The 27,528-nt window shown below is 44.6% G+C and overlaps 1 protein-coding gene across 1 annotated transcript in view; it reads left to right on the top strand.

Moving 5' to 3' along the window:
• Nucleotides 1–27,528, top strand: part of WNT3A (Wnt family member 3A) — an 87,577-nt gene that overhangs the window by 34,792 nt on the left and 25,257 nt on the right. The window contains exon 2 of the mRNA XM_013946461.2: nt 15,411–15,652. Within this exon, the coding sequence (XP_013801915.1) occupies nt 15,411–15,652 (242 nt within the window). The remainder of the gene's footprint in view (nt 1–15,410; nt 15,653–27,528) is intronic.

Genomic DNA, 27,528 nt, shown 5'->3' with positions numbered 1-27,528 from the left:
GAAAGCATAAATGATCTCTTGCAGAGAGTAAGTGAAGCCTCTAATTATTCTTTTTACGGAATCAGACCAAACCCAGATTAATACTGGGGAGGTGGGGAGGCTGACTGCCTTCACCTCCTTGCCTCTTATTCTAGATGAGCTTCAGGTCCGGATGATTTCAGTGGAGTCATCTTAGCGCACGCAGGGCCTGTGTCCGGCAGGCCATGTCCCCTTTCCACAAATCTCTGCACTGCAGTCCAGGGTTGCCACCACTGCCACAACCATTTGGCTTCAGCACAGGTAGCAGCTCTTACCAGTGACGGTGGTTAGCCACTGGAGCGCATCCCTGGGGGAACTGGTAAATTCCCCGTCTCTGTCTATCTTCACGTCAAGACCGGGTACCCTTCTGAAGGAGGTGACTCAGCCAAACAAAAGCTATGGGGTTTGCTGCAGGTGGATCTAGTGTGTGAAATGCAATGTCCAGTGATAGAGAAAAGTTGAGCTAATGGGTGGCCTAGCTTGGAAATACATGAGCTGATAAACCAGTAAGATTAAAATACTGTTGAAGAGAAACTCATAAGAGCCTATTCTGCTCCTTAAGAGTTTCGGAAGAGTTCCTAGACTTTTGTGATTATCTCTCACCAGTTTCCCTGTCCCAGTTTAAAAAAGCTATCCTGCAAGGAAAGTGAAGGGAAAGGTCCTGAATCTTCAGTTCATAACTTTGTGTCACACAGAGATTCCCTGAATATCTGTTCTGGCCTGGGCTACCGTGGGAATCGCTGTATTTGGGTCTTTGTTACTGTATTTGCTGCATTTCCCCAGGAGGAGGCTCCTGCCCCGCTGCAATCCCCTTTCTCCTCTCAGCAAGTCTCTCTGGAGCTCCTCTAGAACCGGGTCTTTGCTTGACTGAAGGGTTTGGTATGGGCAAATACAAACCTCCTGTTTATCACTTGACACCACAAGCCTGAGTTCAGGGTGGATTCATGTCCTTAAAAGCCTGCGATGTCAGAAATTCACATCTGAGCTATTACTCTTTTGTAGCTGATGGAGGCCAGCACATGACTTAACTTCATCTAGAAATAGATATCTAAACTAGGCCAGATGACTCACGTCTAAATTGTGCCCTTTTCTCTCCATTGACTATTTGGAAATGTAGGATGATTATTTCAGGTCTACGCCATAGACTTCTACAGGTAGGTGAGATGAGTGCCAGTTCAGTGGACCACATTTAGGCACCCAGTTGTGTTGTTGATTCCCTACGGAGTCTGAGACATTCGTATAGGATGGATGGCAGCTGCGACACAGGCCCTTCAGAAGACCTGGTGCAGCAGCTGGAAGCCAGGTAGGATCCCCAAAGGTAACTGGAAGGCTGTGAGATGCCTGTTTGTGGGCAACCACCCTAACCCTCCCATGTCTTGAAGTACTGCCCAAGGTTTTGGAAATTTGGCCCGCCTAGTTCTGAACTTCTGATTTCCAAATATTCTTAGTCAATATTAGTAGCAAAAAAAGATGTAAGAAGGAGTTCCTTGAGGGCGTTCAAAGTTTTTGATCAATGCTTGGGTGCACTAGAATGGAGAAATTTTAAATCTTACCTCCACGGACAGAGATGTGTCAATAGGTGTGTCTCTGCGTGTGTACACGTAGAAAGAAAGGAAAGGGAACAGAAGACAGAAAACATCTGATGGTGGGATCAAGGATAAATAAGTACTTGTGTTCGTGGTTTTACTTGCATTGCCATGTTCAGCCTTGCAGTCCAACAGGCCACAGCAGTTAAGGCCTTAGTAGTTTGTTCCCTCCAAAGAAAGTGTTCTCTTTGCCCTCTTAGTTAGTTATAAATGGGGTAATGTCCTGTAGCTGGAGTGCTTAGAAACTTTTAAAGGCCAGGCATCCTCATGCTGTCAAGTGTCCAGGCATTCTTGTTTTGTGTAAAATACCTGATCCTTTTTAATTCCTGGTAAACTCTGAACCTTAATGATAATTTGTGAAAATGAATTACATTAATTAATTAGTTGAACATTGTACAAAATAATTTCTTGCAAATTGTAAAACCCAGAGATGTGCAGGGCCTTCTAAGGTAGTAGTTGTAACCTCTGAGTAGCACTTAAGAAGTTCTTCTTGTAAAAATCCATGAAAAATGAACTTTCTCTTTTTCAGGCAATGTGGAGAGTTGGAAATTTCTTTATTTCTAAATCAGTATGAGTTGCTAAAATTCTGAGTAACTCAATTAAATATTTCAAACCAGTCAAAACAAATCCTTTGGATTTCAACTTTTTAAGATTCTACTGCATGCAAGAATATAATAAATAATCATAGAAGTTGTTTCAAAGTGGAAAATGCAGAAAATAGGCTACTTGCATTACAACAAATTTCTTCATTATTTTTAATTGAAAAATAAAACTTTAGCAAAGCGGATGTCTTAACCTCATTGTGGAAATATTTTCAGGTGGAAGATTGTTCCACTAGGAAGGAGCAAATAGGATCTACTCCCCCAGCATGGGAAAGCCAGGAACTGAGGAGAGCAAGCAGTCCGGTGCATTGCTCCTGCAGTTCTCCAGTGAGGCAGAGCACAGGAAACTGTTTTATGAATGGGAACAGCTTCTTGGCAAGCAGAGAGCTCCTGCTGCAGAGGGCTGAGTGGTCTCTGTGGCTCACTACATCTACTAAGGCTCTTTAGAACCAAGAAATGTCCACAGGTTCCACGTGAGATCCATGGGGCAATTTGATTTTCTCCAGTGGAGCTTCCTTCCCACAGGCTCCCATTGTCACTGTTCAGATCTCCTGAGAAACCTAATTATTAACATTGCATAATCCCGCAGATACATCAGTGCCTCGGTTCTGCGGGTAACGAGAAGAAATCCAAGCTGGAAGGAATCCATCTGTTAAGCTGAGTGACCCTGCAGCTTTATTATTATTATTATGAAGAGGAGGGCCCATCTCTGGTTTCTAAAGTAAACACAGGAGGTGTCTTGGCAGAGGAACCTGCAACAGAAAGCTGGGATTGCGTTCCCGAATTCTTGGCTGCTTCCCTTGCTGCATGTCAAAGCTGGTATCTTTGCCTAATAGTGATCACCCCTCTACTAGCTGATCACTATCTGGCAGGCTGTCTGCATTTCCCCAACCGCTTTCAGAAAGAAATCATTAAGGCAATGCGGAGCGGTCTGGAGGTGCGGCTCTTGGCTGCTGACACCCCGTAGAAGTCATTCTGCAGGAGGTTCCCGATCCCCAGCACTGAGTTACCCTAATAAACCATGGCAGAGGAGCCCACTGCTATGGCTGTGGCTCTTCACCCAACACCTTATTTCATCCCCCGCGTCGGAGATTTGCATAGTTTCTCCTGCTCCAAGGACAACTCCCTGCCCTCTTGCTTTCCTCCGAATCCTACCCCTCCTACACGCTTCCTCTCATCCAAGTTTCTTCCCCATTCATCAGCCTGACCACCATCAATCTTTATTCAGCTAGGCACTGAGTCACCCGTCACGCTGAGAATTGACTAGGCTGGAGAAGAGTTACGTTTTTCCGAGGAACATCAGGGCACCGCATCCGCTGAGTCACTTGGAGAAGAGGCTCTTTGAGCCACGGCTCCCGGTGTGCGAACACCAAACCCTAGCAGGTTTGGGGAGAGGAGCCTGGAGAGCACACCTCAGCCCTTCCCTCTGTGGTCTCGTGCCGTACACATGGTGCTGTAATTCTCCATCGGTGTTGCAGGAAATCAGGCTGGGACTGTTGCTTAGTCGCTTAACAAACTGGAGGAGTTTTACACCCAAATCACCCACTTTCGACAAGAGATCTGGAGACCCTTGGAGTAGGTGGCCTGTTGCTTAAGAGTCCACAGAAGATGGCTAAGGAAAGCAAGCTGATTATGAATAGATTCATATTACTTGTACAGGGCTTCCCATCTCAGAAAAGATTATTAGACACTGACCAAGGTCAGCCTAGGAAGTTGTGGCGTTTCACTTAGCGGCCCAAGAAAATTAAGCTGACATCCGTGCCTGTTCCATTCACATCAGAATAATTTGGGAGGCTAAAGGAACCCCAGTACTTCCATTTCAGCAGACAGGATTTATCTAAAAGAGTGATAAAAGTCAGAGCTGCAGAGTGAATGGAATTTTTCTCTTCTTTTTCTGCATCAGGTTTTTATTGCCATCATTATTCTTTTTGTTGCCAAAGATGAGCTCCACAAAGATTTTTTTTTTTTCCTCTCTCAGAGAATATACAAATGCCAGGACATACACTGGCATTTTTCCTTTACCTTTGAGCGACTCATCAGTCTGTGCCTTCTTAATTTTATCTAGATCTAGCCAAAACATGTCAAAAAGCCATGAGGGTTTTTTTCCAATGCAAAATAATTTCTTTGTAAAAATACCCAGTTTGGGGGAGGGGAGGGGCTGCTCCAAGAATTGCAGTTCCATTAAAAAAAAAAAAAAGTTAGTTCCATAAGTAGCAAACAAAACCCCAAATTTGAGAATTTGTATCTCATAGCTAGATCCTCTCAAGTCTTGCAAGGGTTGAGCTCTAACTAAGGCTTTTCCTTGGGTTGGTGTGTTCCTGGCGGCCTTCCCCAGTGTGGATTCTCTGTTGTCTAGCAGTGGGTGATCTTTTGCTGCAGCCTTCCCAAAGAGGGGGGAAGCAGAAGCTTAGGAGGTCTCTGCCCTCGGCTGCTGTCATGTTCTCATGAAGCTCTCACGGTGTCTAGCATGTATGAACTGTTCCAGTACATTCCAAAAAAAAGACTCACAAGCAGATGCATGGACTAGCACATAGGTACGACACATGGTAGTATATCTTACTTCCGCTGGAAACCTAGATAAATTGTGTGGAGAACACAGTATTGGGTTTGCTTGCTTGCTTGAGCTGGTACTTTTAAGCGCATGATTTTGTTGCTGCAATTTTTTCTTAGAAGAAAAATGCAGTCCTAAGAAAGTTCAATGTATTTTTTTTTTGAGGAGAGAAGTTTTTGTTTCCTGACCAACTCTTGCACCCCTTTTTCTCCTGTTTGTTTGGACCAAGATCCAAATTCTTGTTTGTCCTAAATCCATCCTGCGTACAGAAATGGCCCTCAAAGAGGGCATAAGGTGTATTCACACCTATGCAGAGACTTTGGGACAGTGCAGAGTTGATTTAGTATTAATCAGTCCTGGAGCCTTTCAGAGAGATTGAATGAAAGCAGTACTGTGACATTTCAGACCAGAAGAGGAGCAGACTCTGTGATGAATCCATGATGAATGGATGATATGAAAGGAAGCACAACCATAATTTATTGCAAAGTAGTTAAATGGTATTTTGATGGATAGTACAACTAGATTAAAAGCTCTTTGTGTGGGTTTTTTTTTTTTTTTGGTCAGTTCAGTAGTTCAAAATGAAAGCACCTTTTTTCATGTTTGGAAAGTCAAGCATTTATAGGAATATCATTCCAAGTAGATCATAACTTCTTTTTCCACAGGAATCAAAACATTTCATTTCAATTTTGAGCTTCTGAGGATTTTAAAATAAATGTAAAAGATATTTACACAAAGTAAAATCTTATGCAAAACAACCCCCCATAAAACTGTATTTTGGGAACCTTCAGAAAAAATGTACCTTTTTCTGAGTGCTTGGCAAATGTGGCAAGCTCCATACACGTGCAAAATGCTCAGGAGTTGTCAGAGTTCATTTTTTTAAGTATATTAAATACATTTTTTCATTGGGAAATGGATTCATGCAAAAAAAATTGTGCCCAGCTCTAACTGGCAGTTTCAGCAGAGCAGATGAACAAGTCTAGGAGAGCCGGTCTTCTGCTCTTCCACAGATGATCAGGATTCAGATGCAGTGACAATATATGGGTAAAAATGGCAAAATTCCTGTTGCAACTGGAGCTGTTCTGCAAGTCTGAAAAGGAAACGATCCCTGAAAAGGCTCAATCAAAACTTCTAATTCATTATTGGTAATTAAAAAAAACACATGCAGCTGTAACAAAAAGTTGCTCACTAAATGCCTTGGTGCAAGGAAAGTATTTAAACACAAGCTCAGTTTTAAACATGTGCAGTGTTAACCTGAAGCATAGACTGAAACACTTTTCTAAATCAAGGCTTCTTGCACTTCCCTTAACAGTATTTTATGACCAGAACAAAAAGTAGCTACAGGATTTATTAAAGGGAGAAGGGGAAAGAAAAAAGAGAGAGAGTGCAAAAGGAAGGAAAAACAAAGAGGAGGAAACTTTATGGCTCCGTAAACAGCTGTAAGCAATGTCTCTGGTCGGGTCAGACCGGTCTGAGTTGACAAGGCAGTGTCTCCAATTATATAGCATGCTGTAGCCTGTAAAAATGAAATCAATTTGTTATTTTTCTGGGAGAACATTATAGCGTGAGTTCACACATTTGATGAGCCTGATGACTCAGTTAAAGCCAAAGAAGGAGCTTGCAGACGTGTGTGTGTGTGTGTGTGTGTCTGTGTTCAGCGTGACCAAATGCATCTTCAAAAGACAACTTTGGAGGAAAAGGGCAAGAAATATGTGTGTCTCTGTGCATTAGAAGACTGGGTAGGACCCTGAAAACCATGCTGTTCACACAGGGTTACCTAAACACACTGTTAATGAAGAAAAATGACAGACCTTCACATCCATGGTTCTCATTTCAAAATTAGCTTCAACGCTAAGTAGTTTCAGGATAAAATTCCCCCAAGCACTTAAGCATTAAGCAATTTAGAAGCCCAAATCCAATCTTCGCAAGCATCTTAGGTCTTTGAGCCCAGTCCTCAAAGGTATTTAGCACTGCCATAGCTCAGAACGGACCTCAGTTCAGGGGGATGAACATTAATGAGAGGTTTGAAACCACAGTACATAATTTATATTGCTGATCATTTAAAATAGGTTCAGGTCTGGATGCTCTGGGAGGTGGGCAAATTAGAAGGGATAAGACCAGCCACACTCCTAATTACTATTGAAATTCATAGTAGGAGTCTAAATATCTTTAAAGACTGCAGGCAAAGTCATTTTTGAAAACAGGACATAGGCTCCTGTCTCAGTTCGGCACTTTTCAAGTATTTGCCTAATATGTTGCCTTCTCTTTTCCTTCCATCCCTCCAGTTTCGCACAACTGACACAGCACATCTGGCCTATTTCCATCTAAAATGTGTTTCCAATGCCCAAGATATATGAGCATTATTCCGGGTATAAACAGGCAGATTCTCTTCCAGGCCAGCCAATCTTTGCATTGCAAACACACATACATACATACTTTCCATTTGTCATGAAACCCTGACATATTGTAGGCTGGGAGAAGTCACAAGTAAGGCAGCAAAGGTGTTTACATGAAACTTTAAATTACTCTTCTTTCATTTGCAAGTAACTGTTGTTCCTCATCCCAGGTAAATTTGTCCATCAGCAATATCATTAGATGAGTTCATTATAACCACGAGATTTACAGCTCTCATAAACTGCAGTGTAGGTGGCAGATTAAAATGTTAAGGCTTATACATCTCTAATACCCTGTACGGAGATCCTGGCAAATTTTACAAGATAAATGGAGATGGATGGAGGCAGCTCTCAGCAGGGAGACCTCCGTGCAGAAGCCCCGGATGTAGGATGTGGTGTGGAAACAATATCAGGGTCTCTGTGTTCTTGAGCCAGGCTTGAAAATAATGGTTTGAGGGGCCATTATTCTGCTGGATGGGTTGTTTTTCTGATGGCATGTGTAACAGAAGAGTTAATTGCCTAGGGTAATTAAAGAGTTCCTGAGACTTTTTGCAAGCAACTGGGTTGTTAATACTCGTATTCTATTCTGTTCTATTCTATTCTGTAGATCCTAGGGGAAGACAAAGTCAAAGAAACTGGTCTTGCACTTAGAGTGGAAGGTGCTGAGTGTTGTGGTGTGCCTTAGTTCCTGTGGGAATTAACTGTCCTGGCCAAAACTCAACTCGGATAATTATACACAGCTGTCTTAGCATCCACTTGAAGTTACCATCAAGTCTGCTATTTTCCAATTCCAGACCCAAACTGTTGCTGTGTGTTGTAAATAAGCTGCCATACTCTTCATTATAGGTAGCTGCCTTCTGCTGCTCAGCAAAGACTTCCCTTGGTGCCTTCTTGCCAGCTTTGCAGGGATTTCTGAGATTCAGCTAAAATGGGTGAGATTCCTGGTTCCTAGCTTTAGCTAGCTAAAAACAAGGCGTCTAGTTTATGCTCCTCACCCAAGCTTCTCTACAGCCAGTGCAGCCTCCTAGGCATCTCCAGTGATTCAACCCACCTATCTGAGGCACCTATCTTAGGGTAGGCTGAATTGCCCTCTGGAGGTGCTGATCTCGCTCCACGGACTCTAGTAGACAGCTACCTTGGCCAGGATGCCTCACTTTTAAATGGTCAGAGTCGGGTGAGAGGAGTCCCACGCTTAGAGATCCTCTGATGAAAGGTACTAGAGAAATATAATGCTGCATCATCAGCAGCAGCATTATTATTAATGCAGGGCAAGGGTGAGGGAATTATACATGGGAGAAGAGTTACTTCCATGCCTGTGTGTTTGCAGGATCAGACCCAGCTACAAAATTATGTGCATACTTTATGGGCTAGAACAGAAAAAGAATTTAAATATAGCTCTTATGCTCTACTTTAAGATGAAAGAACAGATATCTAAGAACAGAAGTGAAAAGAACAGTAAATTTCATAGTTTTCAGTCCTTTTTTCAAGACTTAAAAAAAAAACAATCTGGAAGGACAGACACCTGCACAGTGAATTTTAGCTGACTCACAAGAGACTTAGATTTCTTAGTTCTTTTTGTGGACCTCTTAGAAATAATCTGTGGATATCTAAAAGCTCAGAGACCAGAAGTTGAAGACTCGCTAGAATCAATTGCACAGACACTTATAATTTCTGAACTACAATATGCCACTTCTGGGTTTACTGGTAGAGAGCTAAGGCCTTTACTGGGCAATAGAGAACTAAAAAGTCCAGACTGAAAAATACTTTTTCCTGATAATCAGTTACTTGATTCATGTCTTCTAGAGCTAATCCAATCACTTTATTGATGTGTGTTACGGTGGTTTTCAGTTCTTCAAGATTTCAGCTAAAACATTTTGAACTAAAACAGTAATTAAAATTTTTATTATAGCTCACGTTTTGTGATTGTTTGGGTTTGGGGTATGGTTTTAATGCTACAGAAGAAAATAAAATCCACTTAGTAAGGACATTAGTTAGCAGAATGATTCCATTTTCCATTTAAAAAGATGGGATTTGACATTTTCCCTTCCCTTTCTTTTCCACCCCTTCCCTTCCCTTCTAAAATTTCTCCAGGTTTTATTTTCATTTTATTGTGAAGCTAGAAAAATAATCACAATATATTCTAAAATATTTATATTTTCTGGTAAAAAAAAAATGCCATTAAGTGAATGCAAATTATTAATTTTTCTAAGTCCACCAACCTGACCTCTGAGCTGGTGGTTCGAGTCTCTGCAGGAGGGTTTCAGGGAGACTGATGTATGTTACGGGAATGGAAAAGAAGACGCAGTAGGCTCAATGACCTCTCCTAAGCATGGTCTCTACCTCTGATGAGGTTGAGATGCTCTGGGATGTCATACCCAGCCTCCAGCTGTCACATCATACCATAGCCACCATGACCATAGTCGAACCATGTCATGGTCTACCATATCTCTTCTGTCATGCATGCCAGCCCTGTGCAGTGTCCTGGGTGCGAGGGGACCAAATCAAGACTGACAGATAGATCCTATCCTGTGAGTCTTTTGAACATTCAGGTGCCGTTGTCCATTCGCAGCAGTTTCCATTTGGAGAAATTTCACAGCCTTCTAGTAGCTCAGTTTGCCCCAAGCGTGTTCTTACACATGTCCTCAGACGTGTGAAGTTCACTCTGCTTGATCTTAGCAGCCCACAGGAGATTACGGTTAGGGCAATGCAAAGGGCCTAATTCTGGTGCTCTAGAATGGAGTAAGGGCTACCTGCTCATCACCGGCAAGCAACTTTCCTCTGAGCCCTTCTGACCTAGTACCAGGAGATGTGAGACAATAGTTGCTGGGTTTTGCTTATAGCTTGGCAGGGCTTATGAAGACTTCTCCAAGCCACATTCTTCAACCCCAGAGGCTCCTTCCCATATTTAGTGTCATAATACCAAGGGTGTGTTGTGAATGTACATCTTTTGGATCAACAGCTCTCTTCAAAACTTGCCCCCTTCTTCATAGTAAGGGTGAGATTTGTCTTCAGAAGTTAGGTGTTGCACCATGGGGAGGCAGCAAAAATGAGAGAGAAAGGAAAGGAGTGGGAGGTGAGCCTCTTGAAATCTGAATGGATTATGGGAAAGCATTTGGAGCTGGCATGACATCCTCTTGTAAGGGGTCACCATGCAAAGGGAGCAGCAGAAGAACATAAATGACTTCTACCATAAGGAGGTGGACATCTTTTAACATAAGTCAGCCTCTGCACCAGGACTGACTGCATCTGTGCCTTGCATCTGTGTGAAAAGACAAAAGGAGCAGTGCCACTGCTATTGCTCAGTTCTCAGTATTCAGCAGGAAGTTAAGTATTCTCTGCATCTTAGGCTGGGTCATTGCACAGACGAGCTTCACTCCTGCTGTACAACATTAATAAATGCAATTATTTTACTTGTGTCTGGGACCCCAGAAGGACCTCCACTGAGGAAGCTCTCAGCAGCACTCAGAGCTGGCAAAGGGCCTCTCCAAGATGAATAGCAAAATAGACCTCCTAGAGAGTTCAAGAATAATGGAGTTCAGGAAGAAGCAAGTAGGTGTACGCCCCTGTACATGCTGCTACTGATGTGTCAAGGGCTTTTGACAACCATATTGAGAAGGTAGGAATCTTGAAAAGGCAGTAGAGTGGTGCCAAGAAATTCTGCTGTACAGCAAAGTCATCCAAAACTGAAGTCTTCTCTTTTCCTGAAGAAACTATGAGCATATATTTCTTGCATATTTTTCCTCATAAACTGGCTGTGGTGTCCATTCCAAGAGGGAGGGTACATGTAATTTATTAAGAAAGTGACTGTGCACTTACTTACAACTGCTGTGTTGAAGGAGCAGGTAGACTGAGATAAAGGAAATGAAGAGCTCTCTAGGTGTGTTGGCAAAGAAAAATGCTCACTGAAGGCTGAATTAAACACTTCAGGGCATGCAAGGCTTAAAGATAAGACAAGAACCTTGGCTGTGGACATACAAAATAGTACTTTCATGGTTCCTCCTGAGCTCATGGTAAGAAAAAACTAATTGGTTTGAAAAAACAGCTCTTTGCCCCTTTGTCTTGCTTCAGACTTAAGCAGTACCTGTTGGGCATAAATATTTTTGAAAACTCGAATGCTTCATGAATCCCCAGTGAAAAAGAAGAGGGTGATGGCAATGTGTCCAGGAAGTGTTGGTACTTAAGAAGTTTGAAGGCGATGTCTGCTTACATCACAATAGTTGACACTTGGCCCATTTCTCCACAACACAATTTCAAAATTACCAACATGCAGAAGACAGTTTAGAAGCACATTGCAGGAGAGTGGAAGATGCAAAAGACAGATTTGATCAATGGAAACAGTGAGAGAAATGAATGATGGGAGCTACTAGAAAGTTGAGTAACAGTGAAATGAGATTCTGATCTTTATAGGCTTTCCCAATCTTTTCCAAAGGTTTGAGTTTTGTTTTGGGGTGGGTTTTTTCATATCTCATGATCAATAAAAATAACAGAAGGCTGAAAGAACTTGGTTCTCCTAAAGATAAATTGACTTTAGAGAGAGAGAGAAAGTGTTTTCATCTGGATGCTGGAAGCAAAGTAGAGACCAAAAGAAGGCGCTCCGGTTGATGTTGTTGCACTTTGGAGTCTGCAAGTGAATTAGGAAGAGGACTGCGCTTAGCTGTGTTTAACAGCAGAGGCACTGTTCATGGAGAGATGTTTTGAGATTCCACCCTGTATCTTCAACTGAAAGTCAAGTGACTACACTCTCCTCCATGAAATGCCAAATTTACATTACACTATCTTAGTGCCTGATGACGCCTTGAGAACAAGACTCTTGCTGGAGATTGTCTTTTGCAGATTAAACTTTCCAGACTGTAACACAGATCAAAGCAAGGTGTGACTGTTTCCCTACTGTATTGAGAAGGGAGTTGTGTGAAAAGCAATTAGAAATATTTCTACTTTTTTTTTTTTTTTATCTTAGATGATCTTCCCAGCAATGGAAACGAATGGTTTAGGGCACCAGCTTATAAACTGCTTTTCCTGTGGCTGGTCTTTTTACCATACCTTTGCTAGCCACTGAAAAACATAGACATGGGCATGAGTACGACTGTTCACATAAATTAGAGTTTATGAGACTGGAATCCTAAAACTTCATCCAGGTCCTATTGAAATAGATCTAGAAATTCCTCCTGACTTCACAAGGTGATGGATGGAGCCTACAGCGGACTGGTTCTACCTCAGTGGAAACTTTGCCTTCAGAGGGAACTGGATGAGGCTCTCTTGAATGTTTTGGAAAGGATGCTGTTGGCTTTAGTTGATGTGGGAATAGGCATTTGAAGTAGCCATCCTAGCCTCCCTCTAATCCCTCCTTCTAGTGGAGGAACTATTCTCTGAAGGATGTCAGAGCAACTAAGTTAGCGCTTATTAACTTAGTTAATGCTTATCTATGGATAGTTCACTGAAGGTATCTATTTCTCCCCAGTGTTTATAGAAGGAGATTAAGACAATCTAATTTTCAAGCCTAAACTTAGCTTCAGTGAATAGCTCCTTGCTCCCAGTCCTCAGGGGGTTTTATGGGCTGAGACTTAAGACTCCACATATGCAGTAAGGCAACACGCAGCAGGTCCTCTGAAGCCCAAAGCAGAACTTTAGACCACTTTCCTTGGTCCAAGAATGTTTTGTATATAACTTACCAGTGAAACAAAAATGTCACAGTGAAGTCAAAGCAGAAGCACCCTTTGGCCTGGCGTGGGATGTATTACACAGATGCTTTTCTGTCACTAGTGGTTCCCTTAATCCAAAGCTCAAGAGGACCTGCATCAAGCCACATTCATAAGGAAAACAAGTTAGCTGGTTCCCCTCTTGTGGGCTCCTGCAGGAACTTGCCTGTTTCCTACAACAGAACTGAGCTATTTGCATGGGATCCAACACAGCACTTAGCTATCCTGGGTAGGACTTTTTTCATCCAACTTAGCCACCCCAAATATTAGGTATCATGGCATGATTCATCTGGAGACTTTTGCAGTGCAGACATATCCTACTCAACCAGTCACCCAGGCTGTCTTAAAAGCCAATGACGTCTAGTCAATACGGTCAATGGAGTCAAGTGCATGATTCACCTCATTGTACAGCAGACATCTAAAATAGGGCAGATGAATCGTGCTCTAGAAGTGCCTGTTTCTCTCCACTGATTACAAAAGCAGCCTGGGGTGAGTAGTTCAGCTGGTGATGTCTGTGCTGCAGAGATCTGAAGGTAGGTGAGATGAACAAAATTCCTAGTCAACATGAGCTGCCTGGGTTCCTTTTTTAATGTGATGGAAAGAGAGAGGCACTTCTAGAAGGCAGTTCATGCTACTTGTCTCATACGCCTTCCCTAAGTTAGGATAGATTTTCCTCTAATTTTAGACGAGATGAATTTTTCCCCAGAAGTGCAGCTGATGTGGAATATAGGTGACTAAGTTTAGGAACAGAGCTGAAAACCCTTTGCTTTCCCAGGCACCTTTTGTGTCTGAAGTTCATTTACTGGGCAATGTCTTGAAGGGCACCATCTTGGCGGAGCTGATTATCTGGGTGTCAGTCTACCTAGGAGCATTTGGGATCCAGAACTGGATAATCCCATGTCCCACCTGCCTGGAAAGGACTGATTTGTGAGGCCTAGTCTATGCACACCTAGAAAAGCCACTGAGCTCAGCCTAAAAACCTTTGAAGTGATGCTGGCAGCTGAGCATCTGGATGTCGATCTCCTTTTCACATCTGTACCTTCATGGCAGGGTACCCACCAGGAGGGCAGTTAACTGGCTACAAGTACCTTTCTCCCCATAAAGGGACTGACACTTTCAAACAACTTTTACCCCTGTCAAGAAAAGTTCTAAAGTCAAGTTAATTTTCTTCTGTACTCTAACACTGAGAGAACTCTTGTAATTTTTTTTTAGTTTGTGCAAAACAGAGTAAAGGCATATTCTTTGACTGCCCTGTTGATAATTCAAACACACTAGGCTGCTCCCAAATGAAAACCACACAGCAAACAATTAATGTAAACAAAAACGCGTACTGCCCAAGCAGGTTTGTTTGTCATTAATTCTGAGCAGAAAAGTCAATCAAGAGATTTAATTAGAAGAAAAGGAAATTATATTTTAAATATCCCTTCAGTTTTATTAATCAAGGTTATTATTAGAAGCACCAGGAAAAACACTTTAAAAACTATCTAATTAGTTATATATCTGCTGGTCTGTCTGCATAGCTGTCTTGTCTGTCTCTAAGGCTTCAGCCAACATAGTGGTTCATGGACACTCCATTCAAAGCACATGCCTAAATTAAACATGTATGGAAATACGTTGATAAACAGCAGAAAATCTTTTCCAGACCTTACTTTCAGGGAGGTTACAAATATGCCAGCCATGGCCCCAACTTTCATGCACCCATGCATGAGTATTTCTAGTAACGAGTACCATTTCTGACACAAGGAAATAGCATTGATATTGGACCTGCACTGAGCCACAGAAGAATCTTTCCTCAAATTATTTCCATTCCAGCAGGACTGTATTTCCATCCCTTTTCCTCTATAGCACAGGAAATTTAACTGCTTTTAAAAGTGTCACGGGGTAGTGAATTTACATATCCCTCCTGCAGTATCTGTCTCAGAGCCAGTCTTTTTAAGCTCTTGAGGTCGAAACTGCTTGAATCTTTAGGGGCAGTTTCAGTGCACAGAAGTTACTTGGTAAGGTTAATACACATAGGGCACACTGGTGAATTTTAAGAGAGTTGTTGTTTTTTGGTGTTCCCCTCTCCAAAGACTTGGAGTTTGGTCTCTTCTACTGTTGGTGTTATTACCTTGTGTAGCTCTGAAAGCACTTTTGACTTTCTAATCCCTGGGCTTCCTCATCTGCAAAGATTTTTTTTTTGTAAAGCTCACCTGCTCTTGTACAGATGGGCTTGGCTTTCAAAAAAAAAAAAGTATGGTTTCTGCCACCTGTCTGCAAGAGAAACTTACTGTGTGAGCAGAGCGTCTTTGGGAAGACAGAGCACAATGATGGATCAGGGCTTTGAGAGGACGAAGGAAAGGGAAGGAAGGTGTTGAAGGCGGAGTTTCTTGCTAAGCCCGTAGGAGATTTCAGAAGATAGATGATTCTGTTTTGGGGAGGGATGGTGGTGGGAGGGATGCTCTCTGCAGAAAAGGGAGGTACAAACGAACTGAAAATGTGGATTTTCTGTCCTCATAGCTGGGAACCAAGTATGAAGATCAGTCAGCCTGATAGCATCCCTTTTTCCTTGTGTTTTTTTTTTCCAGGTCCTTGGCAATTGGTCACCAGTATTCATCCCTGGGTACTCAGCCCATCCTCTGCGGGAGCATCCCAGGACTGGTCCCCAAGCAGCTGCGCTTTTGTCGGAACTATGTGGAGATCATGCCCAGCGTGGCAGAAGGGGTGAAGATTGGGATCCAGGAGTGCCAGCACCAATTTCGAGGGAGGAGGTGGAACTGCACAACCGTCAATGACAGCTTAGCCATCTTTGGGCCCGTGCTAGATAAAGGTGAGTAAAGTGCTACAGGTCTGGTGGCAGCAATGTCCATGGAGGAGTAACAGCGGAGATCTCTAGAAGTCAACTGTGACTCATGTTTGCTTTTCATAACGTGTGAAAAAGGACCATGTAAAATGGACTAATGAGGGCAAGCGTTGAGCTTGGAGAAATGTGACACAGGCAGGGAAAATTTTGTTCCCCCCGGGACCCCATCCAAGCAATTCAGGCTTGATCTAGAGGGCCTTTTCTAGAGGCAAGGTAACTAAGCCTTCTCATAGAAATAGCTAGTAATTCTGTGCCTCCCCAATGCAGGGAGGGTGGCGACCCACCCCCTCTGTTACAGGGTGAAAATTCAGTCACAGGTAACAACTATTCCAATCTCCAAACCTCTGCTGGGATCGTATGGGTAACGTGGAAAACTGGGTCATCGCTGACCCTGCTTGGAGCAGGAGGTTGGACGAGAGACCTCCTAAGGTCCCTTTCAACATGAATTATCCTGTGATCCTATGACCTGCCCATTGTGAGGAACACAAAGGAACGGGCTGATTGTGTTTTCAGTGGTCAGGCTGGACGTCTGACTTCTTTCCTGACCCCATGGCATTTCGTGCTGCCTTTTTAGGCTCTCTCAGTGACTGCAGAGGGGAAATGATAGGTGGTGACACACTACATTGCAGGTCTAAACTCCGTCCCAGCTGGAGATGGTTCCTAGGGACTGGACTTAGTGTTGACCGTCAGCACATCAGTGTTGATACCATAGTGGGATACAAGGAAGAACAGAGGCCTGAGGAAATCCCCCTCAATTAACAGCTCTGCTTTCACTGGTCTTGAAAGTGGCAAACTAAGACAGGGAGGTAATTCAGGCAACCACCTCTGATCCAGCTCAAACTGAGATAAGTGGGAGATACTAGTGATGTTTTGTCCTAAGCTGTTGAATGCAATAGCATTTAAATACCTGGCTAACTCTGAGTATCTGGTCTTTTTCCCCAGATGTTAGTAGGAGCCTATTTTAGCCCCAAAATACTGTTTTATCCTGCTTTGCTTTTGGAGCCTGACTTTTAAAATCCCGCCTGATCCTGCTGGCTTCAGCATGTCTGGGTCAGGATCTGCACTTCCCACTAGCACAAGTGGGTTCATCTGAGAGACAGACTTGCTTTGCTTTTAATTCCTGCCAAGAAGATAAGTCCAGAGGCCCTATGTAAAACTATAGAGGAATATGGCTGCCTTCTCTTAAGAGAGCGCCAGCAAAGAAGGCTTGGAAATCCTCTCTTTTTTTTTCTTTCTTTTTTCCTTTTGGCTCCAGTTACAGCTCCAGAAACAGTTACGGGTTTCTGATAGGGCTGACACTTGAAATCGCTTTGTCTTGAATAGCAAAGTGACACAATTTGACCTTATATGAGGAGAGGAGGGAACGTCTGGGATGCGTTTCAGGGAGCCCTTCTGAATCCGTGCGTGCAGCTGATCTCCCACGTTCGCCGCGCTCTTCCAGCGCTCGCCGTCAGCAGACAGGGGCTGTTACTGGGGTTTTGTTTGTTTTTCCCCTGCTGCGTTACTCAGAAGAGACTTGGACATTTCCTCCTGCGTGAATTTTAAAAAATACGCCAGAGAGCATCGCGGCAGCCAACGGGGAACAAAGCCTTGATTTGTATCATGGCAGGGCCTATTGTGGTGGGGCTCCAGCAGCCCAAACAGGCATTTTACATGCACGCAGCAGGAGAACTGGTGATTTCAGCTGATGGGCTGATGCTGTTATCCTGTTATAGCTGGGCAGCCGAGACACCGCGCTAACAGTAGCAGCACTATTTTGGTGCATCAGTGAGAGGTCACACCAAAATAAGAACTGCTGAAGGGTCTGCAGTGTGGGGCAGTTAGTTAAACCCATATCAAAGTGTCTTACCAAAATGCTTTGCTTGCAATTAAAGCACCTGTTCTGGGTATCTGACTCTCCGGTGACTATAGCACTTGAATTTGGCCGGTGCAGCAAAACTGAGGACTTCTCCCATAGGCACAAGTCCGAGTGACTTGCCCAAAAAGCATTCACTGGGTCTGTGGCACAGTGAGTAAATGAACCCAGGTAGCTTGGTGCCTTCACCTTGTCGCAAGACTGGAGGCTTTCATAAGTGACATGTGGAGTGTCTCACGCTGCCAGATGCTCTCCGATCGGATGCTCCACGTCTCCTGTAGCATGAAGGGACGCGTTTACACCTTGTGCAGGAGGAAAACGATCCTCACCTCCTCACTGACCACAGGGTCCCCGATCCAAACAGCCACCAAATGCTCTTGTCTCACAACTGCATTGACATGAAGGGTCTGTCCCTTGCTTGAGGCCCGGAGATTGCAGGTTTTCGGTAGCCCGGCTCAGCAAGGGAAAGGAGGCTGGGACGATTTCATAACTGAAGAATGTTGTTCCTTGAGGGAGAATCAAACCACCCTTCAGTTTTGCTTCACCTACAGCAGGAGGGGGAGAAAAAACAGCTCAGTCACATTCTTGTGCGGCAGATCCCCCAGGGTAGGAACATATTTGAGCTACTAACCAGAAAGAAAGAAAGAGAGAAAAAGAGGGGAAGAAAGAAAATAAAACTCTATTTTGTAGCTCAAAATTTAAGGCACCTAAGATTGGAGTTTCTCATCTGAGTCAGTAGAGACCCTCAGCACAAATCAGTTGCAGTCACTACAGCAACTCCGCTTTGCTCTACACACATTATCTGGACTTTTCTGATTGCAAGGGATTGATTTTAATGCCTTCAGGAAACATTTTCTAGACCCAAACCTCACTGAAGCTGCCGCAGTGCCTGTGCTGTGCTCACTGCTTTGGTATCTCATTGGTAATTCAGGGCTAGGCTCTCTCTCGCTGTGATTCAGCGGTGCCAAACTGTCACCAGACTGGTGCTGTTAAGAGCCATATTCTGATATCTCGCCTGAAACGGGACTCTTTTTTACTGTGAGCCTGCATGTGGGTGTCCCTATGCAAGCAAGAAACACCACCTGTTTTATCTACAGCTCTATTTATATATACATATATTTTTTTACAGAGCCGTAGTTGGAACAAGTCAAATATTAAATAGCAATGGTATTCATAACAGAGGCTGGCTACTAGGGAATGGTGATGTTCAAGGGGTCGAGACCTGCTGCTATGCGGAGACAACCCTTGGCCAGGCTTGGCTCCATGTTCCTGTAGCTGTACCCAGGCAATATGAAGTTCTGCATCCCATCCGGCTTGGTTACGTGGTTTTGTCTGTCCTCGTCAGTGGAATAAATGTTCCCTGTTCAAAGGGAGTCGTGTTCCCCACTGTCCTGTGCTACCTGCGTGGAGAGAAATTTGGGCGTTAGCTGGAGGTGAAGTCACTAAGGGGCTGTTGGAAGAGGGGGTTTTTCCTTCTTTTTTTGGTCTTGGGAGAGTACGAGCAGCTGTACAGAGCTGGGGAGAGAATTTCAGATAGGTGCCACTGTTGGGCAAAACACTAGGAAATGGGTGGCTTAGACATCCTAAACTATTGGAAATGCAAACAGGACACCTGTATAGGCAAGGGAGTGAGTCTGATCTCCTTCCCTCCTCTCTAAACCTCATTATCTGTCTGTCTAACCATCATATGTAAGGGGCTACGCTTCATGTAATTTCTAATCTCCCAGAAGTCCAAACCTCAACTACTGTTGAGAGAAAAGACCCCTTCGCTTAAACTTTTCTAACAGAGTGATTTATAGGGGAAAAATGCTGTTCCCGTTTGTTTCTTTGTGATTGCTAATGGTATTTCATCCACGCTGCGTTAAGAGCTGGAGCAGAATGTGGATCTAGCTAAGTGACGAAGATAGCCATGGTCTGTGCCCAGCTGCTTGACTAAGAGGTCTGGCCTCTTGTAAGGGAATTTCCTTATCTTTCAGTTTCAAGGAAACTGAAAGGAAATCAAGGAAAGATTTTTGAGCTGTCTTTAAGAATATACAGGGTAAAACTTTGGAGAATGCAGGAGAGGCACACGCCTGCACTGCCAACAGAAAGGGAACTGTGCGACCCAATAGGCATTTTCCGTCTTGAACTTCAGTGACTCTGTTGGGAATTGGGTTTTTCCCCCGTCTCTGGCATTTACAGACCAAAGACACTGACATAGAGACATATTTCAGTCGTGGTGCATTTCCTAGTCTCACAACGCAGCACGAGCTCTCTTTGAATCTCTGGGCAAAAATATGAACCAATCTTAAGAAAAGCAATACAATAAAAGCTTATCATGGTGCTGCCGCTTTAAAAGACCTAAGCACATAATTAAGTCAAAATAAAAGTTTCCTCCCTCTCCTCCCCCTTTCAATAAAAGTAAATTACCTCAAACTATTTAAGCCCCCAGTTCGTTTAAATTTAAAAAGGGAGCCCTTGTCTATCTATTTCTTTCACTCACTCCCACCTCCTTCTGCTAAAGACTGGCTGGGGCTTTAAACCTGCCAGCTGGACTGAGAAATGGTTAATAGTTATTGTGGAGGAGCAGCTTTTAATGAACTATTGAAGAATGATACATTGATGGAGTAATGGGAGTTTAAGTCGCTCTGTAATGAAACAGGTTCTCAGCGCGGACCCATTGTGGTGTAAATACAGCACGTCTCTCCCACTGTTTGGCCAGGGCTAAATAGCAGAGGCCAGAGGGGGGTCAGCTTATGGGGTCTCTGCTTTAGTTAATCAATCTGATTGGATTAGGGTCACCGCGATCCCTAATAATGTCAAAGGTTACGCCAGGCTGGATTAAATGCTTTGTTGAGAAGGGCTCAGATTCTTTCAGCTTTCCCGGACGGGGCTTGTTTATTAGAGTTTAACACTCATGCCACCTTTGGAAGCCGCGCTGTCCTTTTTTTTTTGGTACGTCGGGGTGTTTGCCGGCGCGCGAGGGGGCTCGAACGAGGTGGGGCGTGCGCGCAGGCGTCTCGCGGCTTTGTCAAGCGTCCGCGCCCGTCGGATGTGCCCTCTAAGGACATATGTCAAATTCCCCACTGGACAAATGAGAAGCTAATAGGTGATGCCGATGTTTGGGGGCATAAATTGTTGGCCGTTGCCCCTGCTAGAATGCAAATGACAAAAGTCATGAAACCAGTGGTGTCACCCACTGGTCATGTACCCCTGGGCTTAACCTCCTGCCTGGCCAGCAAAGAGATGCCCTTTCTGATACATCTCCTGGTTGTGTAGTTGCCTGGATGGGCATGATATGAAACACAGCATATTCAGGACCACATGGTTGCTTCCATATTAGTCTTCTCTTCCAGCAGTTTGGACAAATCAAGGTGGGATGGGGTATGATCCCACTGTAATCTTATCTAGGGAGACCCTGAAACCATGAATGGGCTTCATTCATGATGTTTTTGCAGAGGACACTGTCTTGTAGACATGGCAGAGTATCCTTCAGAAAATGATACCAAATCATCTCCTTGAGGGCCACCTGGCACTGGATAGCGGCAGCAATAATAACATGTACTGATACAACTATCAGATCACTGGATCTCAAAGGCCCCTACCCTCCTCCCCATTTCTTTCCTTCCTGCAGTAGTGTGCACACTGCATGTGTTAAGGCCCATCAGGACTGTCAGATTAGCCAAGCAGACTTTTTGCATGATGCAGACTGGAGGATTTCACCTCAAGACTTCTGGAATGAAACCAAAATCTGAATTTGACCAGGGCATCTCTTCGCAAAGGACATCTGTTCTTGATATACCACCAAAAGACAGAGAATCTACTACTCCTCTTAGGAGTCTCCTCATTTCTAACTTGACACTGCTCTGGTGTTGACAACCAGCCACTGGCTCTTCCTATACTTTTCTGTGCTAGATTCAGAATAACTCTTCTAGAATAGACTATTTTCTTTCTGTACAGGTACTTGCACATTATAAACAAGTCAGTCTTCGATATCTTTCTGATAAGCTAAACATGTTCCTTGGGAGAATGCCCAGCATTGCTCTCAGCCAAAGGAAATTAAAAAGTTAAAACTGAGGCCTACAGAAGAGCAAACTGTGATGCTGCCTGCAGCACTATACTTTCTCAGTATGTTTGCCAGTGGGTCAGCAAAAGTTTGGGTCCATTATGTCAGATGGTTAGACAGGTTGAGGGAGTTTCTTCTGGTGCTGGGGTCCCCTGGGGCATGATTCGGCCAATGCATTTTAGATATTTAGTATTAAATTGATCACACTGTAAAGTTTCTATGTTTTTCCATCAATTATTGAGGGAATCCAGGGACACTGGCTCATTTGGTCAGAGGACTTCTGCTCACTGGGAGTACATGAGGAGCAGAGCAGGCATTAGTCTAGCTCGCGAGAAATGTAAGATTCAAGTCAAATCTAGTTTCATATGTGATGCCAGGCACTATTACCTTCAAAGCTAGGTTTAATTTGGGCTCTATCTTTCAGCAACCAGCTCCGTTCTTCTTCTCTCTCTCACAGAAAGGCCAAGATATAACTATATTCATGAGTTCAGACTCTTTTGTCCCTGTTACCACTGTGAACGAGAAAGCTCATCTTGTGCCTAGTGAAATCCATGTATTTCCCTTGGCTTAGCAGGAACAGAGCAAGGATTTTAAATTCAGTTATAATAACTGGGAGACACAAGTCTCCTCCATAATTTTTTTCTTGCTGTGTTGTAACAATTCTGCTCCACAGGCTCTCAGATAGGGCTGATCTCATCTACCCAAAGTTAGATGTCGAAGTCTGAGCTAGTCACCCCAGGCTCCCTTTGTAGTCAGTGGAGAGCAATCGGCATCTCCAGAGAGCAATTCATCTGACCTATCTTAGACACCTATCTCAGGATAACATGATTCATACCAAGATGTTTATTTCTCTCCATTGACTATAGAGGGAGCCTAGGGCTACAGGCTCAGACTTCAACGTGTACTTCTTAGAGGCCCGATCTGGGGGCAAATATTTCCCACCCCAGTCTCTCTCCTGCTAGAAAGCAGTTCTGACATCTATCCTTGGAGAGGCCATTTTAGGAACATAAGAACACGGCACTGAAAAGCATGTCCTGGACCACTGAATACAGCCAGCCCCTTACTATTTCAGGCATAATCCCATCTCATAATGTCTTGCATGATTTAAAATTAAGATGTTTAGCAGATCTCATTGTATTTTCCTGATGGCATTCTGGCATCTCAGTTGTCTCTGTGCCAAATGCTTTCCCCCTCTTTCCCTGCTCTAGATCAGACTTCTCCACTTCTGCAATAAAGTAAGGCATGAGCAGAAAGCCACAAGATACTGATCCATCCAGGAGGTTAGTTACATGTAGGAGGTACTCTCTGCTCTCTCATGAAACTCTTCCCAAGAGGATCTGATTTCCAACCACACCCCGTCTACCTCTCCGCTAATGGCAATTTGGGCAGCTGCCCTGGTATCAACAACGGAGATCTACAAACTCTACCCTGTAACTATGGGGAAGGAAACTGGAAGGATCAGGATTGAAAATGTGACTATGCAAGCTCCACTCAGCCATCAAGATACATAAATACAGTAGGCCAGAGACTTGCCAGCGCTGCTGAGAAAAAGACTGGCAGCTCTTGGCTCGAAACAGAAGCATCAGTTGTGTTTAGCATCGGTGTAAATTGAGTTTAGAGCTGAGGATTACTCCAGGAGATGAGACAATAATAAGTGCAAGTATATTACTGCACTGCCTGAGTCCATGTTCCAGCTCACAGGTTCAGGACAGCCCATGTTCATGGTTGCAGCATTTCTGAACTGACTTCTCCCTAGCTGGCTCAGTACAGGCAGCAGCAGTGGAGAGGAAAGGCAGTTTGTAGATGGCTGTATGAGCTGCAGCCACATCTTTTTTGTAGCCCACATCAGTACTGGGAGATTAGCAGCTTCCTCTGAGCCTTGGCAAGAGCAAAGCTGCAACAGCAGAAAACAGAAGATGCTGAGGAAACTTGATGATGTGTTGGTCCTTCAGCCTCTGGGAGAGGGATACCAACGAGATGGTAGAGGAGCTCCCTTCTTTTACTGCAAGGGCTGCACAAGGGCCAGGTGACCATCAAAAGAGATCAGTTTGGTCTCTTGTGACTTCAGTGGAGTTCAAGGACGAGTGTCTGGCAGTCTTCTGGGGTAAGATGACAGGACAGGCTGCCCAGCAGCTCTCAGAAGAATATGGTTAGCATCACATCTGGCTGCATTTGACTCTCCCACCCAAATGACTAGGTGTGTTGACAGAGAGCTGCCTTTGGCTTGTGCTTGATGGGCAAAACAAGGCTGTATTTCTTAGCAAGTCTTGACCTTATCACCTGTCCACCTGCAAAGTGATCTCAGGAAGAGGACCTGGCTCTTGTGCATCTGTAGAGTCCCCTGGAGATGAGACAGCCCATGTAAACAGCTCTTTCTGTAACCAGCCCCCAGATGCAGGCTGCAAATCTGAGAAAGCAGTAATGGTAAAAAGGAAAAGCAGCAGCCAAGCCAGGAGTTGATCCTGTTTTGCTCTCTGTGCTTCATCTGCCTTCCGCTCCATCAACCCCCAGCGGCCAGCCCTGACATGGAGATTTTTCTGGCGACTAAAACATTAGCTGGGGGATCAAGGAGGGGAGAGGGAACAAGACAGCCCGTGGCTAGAAAACTGGTGGCGTTCTTCCCGGCGGCGGGAGGCGCTGGAAACTTCTGCCTCGGGTGGCTTGCACAATGCGATGGGCTGGCAGGCAGAGAGCTGCGCCGGGTTATAGATTTATTTCCTTCCCCCCACCCTCCTCCTTTCCCTGCTGGGTACATTACATTCCCCAACTGGGCTAAGGCTGGTTGCAACAAGGAGCTCCCTCTGCCGCATCCCAGAGTGCCAAGTCCAAGCGTGGGAGCTAGTCCTAGACAAAAGGGAACAGTAGAGGGAGCTGATTAGCATCCCTTTGTCCTGGGAGAATCCCGGCCCCGAATGGGCCCTCTGCACACAACAGGCTGCACAAACACACACGCATGGACAGGAGCCAGGGAGGGAAGAGGGGACGGGGGAGGCCTGGTTGCGTCCCTCTGCAGCGGCGACCGCAGCGGGCGCTGGGGGAAGGGGACGCGGCGGATCGCACTGCTCAGCGCCGCTATAACCGCCGGCGCGGCGGGCTGGATCCCGAGCCAGGGTAAAACGGGCTGTTGTCCGCAAGGGTGCTTTCCGCCAGCTGAGGAGGAGCTAGCCCAGCATCTGCCCACGCTCATCTGTGCAAAACAACCAAAGCCTTCTGACAAAGATGCCCAGGGATCCGAATCCGTGCATCTGGCTTTTCTTGCCTGTGAGATGTGTTGTGAGCTGGCAGTGGTGAATAGACGCAGGGATTTTAAGGCCAGAAGGGGCTGCAAGAGAAAAGGAAAAAAGAAAAAAAAATAAACAAAGCAGTTAAGACTTCCCTGCATAGTTCTTTCTGCCCCATTTACCTGTGTGGTGGAGGAGTGGATGTGACACTTGCCTGACGGGGTTTCTTGGAGCACAGTTATAACCACGGCCTGTCTCCCACATGCACACCCCTCCTTGGCAAAAACCAGGACAGGGCAAGCAGCTGGTGCGAGCGGCTGCAGAGCGGGGACAGCCAAGGCACTTTTTGCTGAGACAGAGGGTAGCTCCCTGCAAAGGTGTGCTGCAGAGGAAGATTAACTTGTCTCATTCCCTGCTCCCTCAGCCCCGTCTTTCTGGGAGCACATCCTGCAAAGGAAAGACTCCCTTGCCGTCTAGGAAGATCCATAGAATTAACAAATGGAGGTCAACAATCAGGGAAAAGGAATGGTTAAAAAGGATTGTTATGGCTTTGTGTCTGTTTCAGCTGTGCGTATGAATGATGTGCTCATATGAGTGACTAGGGCCCTGTTACGCTGGGTGCTGCACAAACAGATGGCAGAAGATTGTGAGCACTGAAGACAAAGCAAGACTGGAAGAAGAAAGCAGGCTTTGGAGGGGCTCCAAAGTCTTGGGAGAGCCAAAGTCATGGAATCAGAGTGACTTGCGGGAGGAAGCACCCAGCAGAAATAGGCAAGGACTTCCACCAAGTCAGAGCAGGCAGAGATGCTGAACAGAAGAGACGTTTGCTTGACAAATAGCAAGAGGTGGATGAAGCCGAGGTAGCTGAGGACTGTGTGAAATGGGTCCCAAGACATTAATCAGGGAGGTGTATGGTTCACCTTCTCCTGCTCAACTTCAGCACGCTCCTATTTGTCACTGAGACACTTCTGGAGAGGGTAGCCAGCAGGTCACCATAAGAGGGAACCTCTGCTACCCTCTGGCTTTTCAGTTCGCGGGGGGCTGCCTTGCCCAGATTTGCTCTTGCTTTAGTATTGCCAGGCACAGCAACACACCGGCTCATGAGAACGGCAGCAGCTCCCCATGAGCTCCTAGCAGGGGCAATGCTGGTTGTTGTACAAGCGCACAGAAGGAAAAGACAGCCCCATCACAAAGCACTCTTGCATTTATCGCCCTGCACTATGGGCGTTTTACTGAGGGTTTTAACTTCAGAGCCTAGATGCTGTACTCCTATTCATAGATGGCTTTTATAAGGAGCACCTCTGGAGTGTGCTTCACCTCATCTGAGGTCTGAGCAACCTTCTGGAGGTGCCTCTCTGACTTCACTAACTACAGAGGGTGGCTAAAGCAACCAGCCTCAAATTAAGGCACTGTAAGAGTTATAAACACATCACAGCATGGATATGCTTTAGGGAAGGACTTGAAGGAGAATGTGGTGGCTTTGTTCTGTTTTTTGGAGGGGCTTTCACAGTCATACTCTTTTAGGAAATAGGATAAGGCATGGTGAACCTCAAAGAGGCACTGGAGCTTTGGCTGTAGATGACCCTAAAGTCTGAAGGCAAAGAGCAGACAGAAAGCCAGAGTGTCCACCAGTTCCTTGGGAAACACAGAGCTGTCCACAGGGCTTGAGGTGAACAATCAGCAGTAGGTATAGGTTATGAGTGGAGGAATGGAGAGGGTCTTTCACTTTTATTTCATTTCAACTCATCTCACCTTTCCTGGAAAAGAAAAACAGAAAGCATATTTGTTATTTGGCTGGCTTCTCCAGACTCAGCCCAGGCCAGTGACAGGGGGCAAGGCAGCAGTTCTGGTTCTGGCTTTACTGTCAGCATTGGCGAAGACAGCGGACCAAATCCTCTTTCTTCTGTATCTCCATTTCCCACGGAGTGCACCAAAGAGATGACTGGATACTTCAAAGACAGTGATACCAAAGTAGGTCATATGTAGGGCCCTGCAGCCCTTGCAACATAATTTAAGTGGTTTTATTGGCCTATTTATGACTGTTGCTCTCAAGTTTGATCGACAAGGCAGTACTGCTTCATGGAACACTTCCTGGTAGGCTGCAGTTTGTTGACTAAGCATCTGGCACAGTTTCCTCTCCTTTATTTCCAGGTGCTAAATCACATTAAATGATAGCTAATAATTATGGTTTATCCTTTCCTAATCATGCTACTTTCCCAGGGAAGCTGTTGCCACAGGGATGTTGTGGGAGTGTGAACGGGTGGGGAGGGCACAAGAAGATGTTTCTGTTCACCCGGAGCCATAAAAAAGTTGGAGACCCCTTAGGCTAAGCATGCAGGATCCAGCCTAGGAGATATTATATCTTGTCCAAAATGCATTTATTTATTTATTTTCCAGGCCAATTTTCCATCAGAAAAAGCAGCTGCATCAAATTGGGGATGTTTTGCAGGACCCCTCAATTTCAAGGCAAAAATGTGCAAGACATGGTTTAAAAAATGCTTTCTCCTTCTTGTCTTGTTTTGTATGTTTCAAAGAGTTTCATCTGAATTCATGAAAAGAGATTTTCTTCAAACCCATTTTACTTCTTTTCATTTGGAATGTGATCTTATATCAAAATAGCAAGCCATTAAACTATTGAAGAAGCACATTGCTGCATCTTTAATATTTTATAGAATATTGAACTGTTTTGATATTATTGAAATAGAATGTTTTTATCTTGTAA

This window comes from Apteryx mantelli, chromosome 2 (assembly GCF_036417845.1).
Source record: "Apteryx mantelli isolate bAptMan1 chromosome 2, bAptMan1.hap1, whole genome shotgun sequence".
NCBI lineage: Eukaryota > Metazoa > Chordata > Aves > Apterygiformes > Apterygidae > Apteryx > Apteryx mantelli.
The sequence above is the reverse complement of the archived record's forward strand: the minus strand, read 5'-3'. Positions and strand labels throughout refer to the sequence as shown.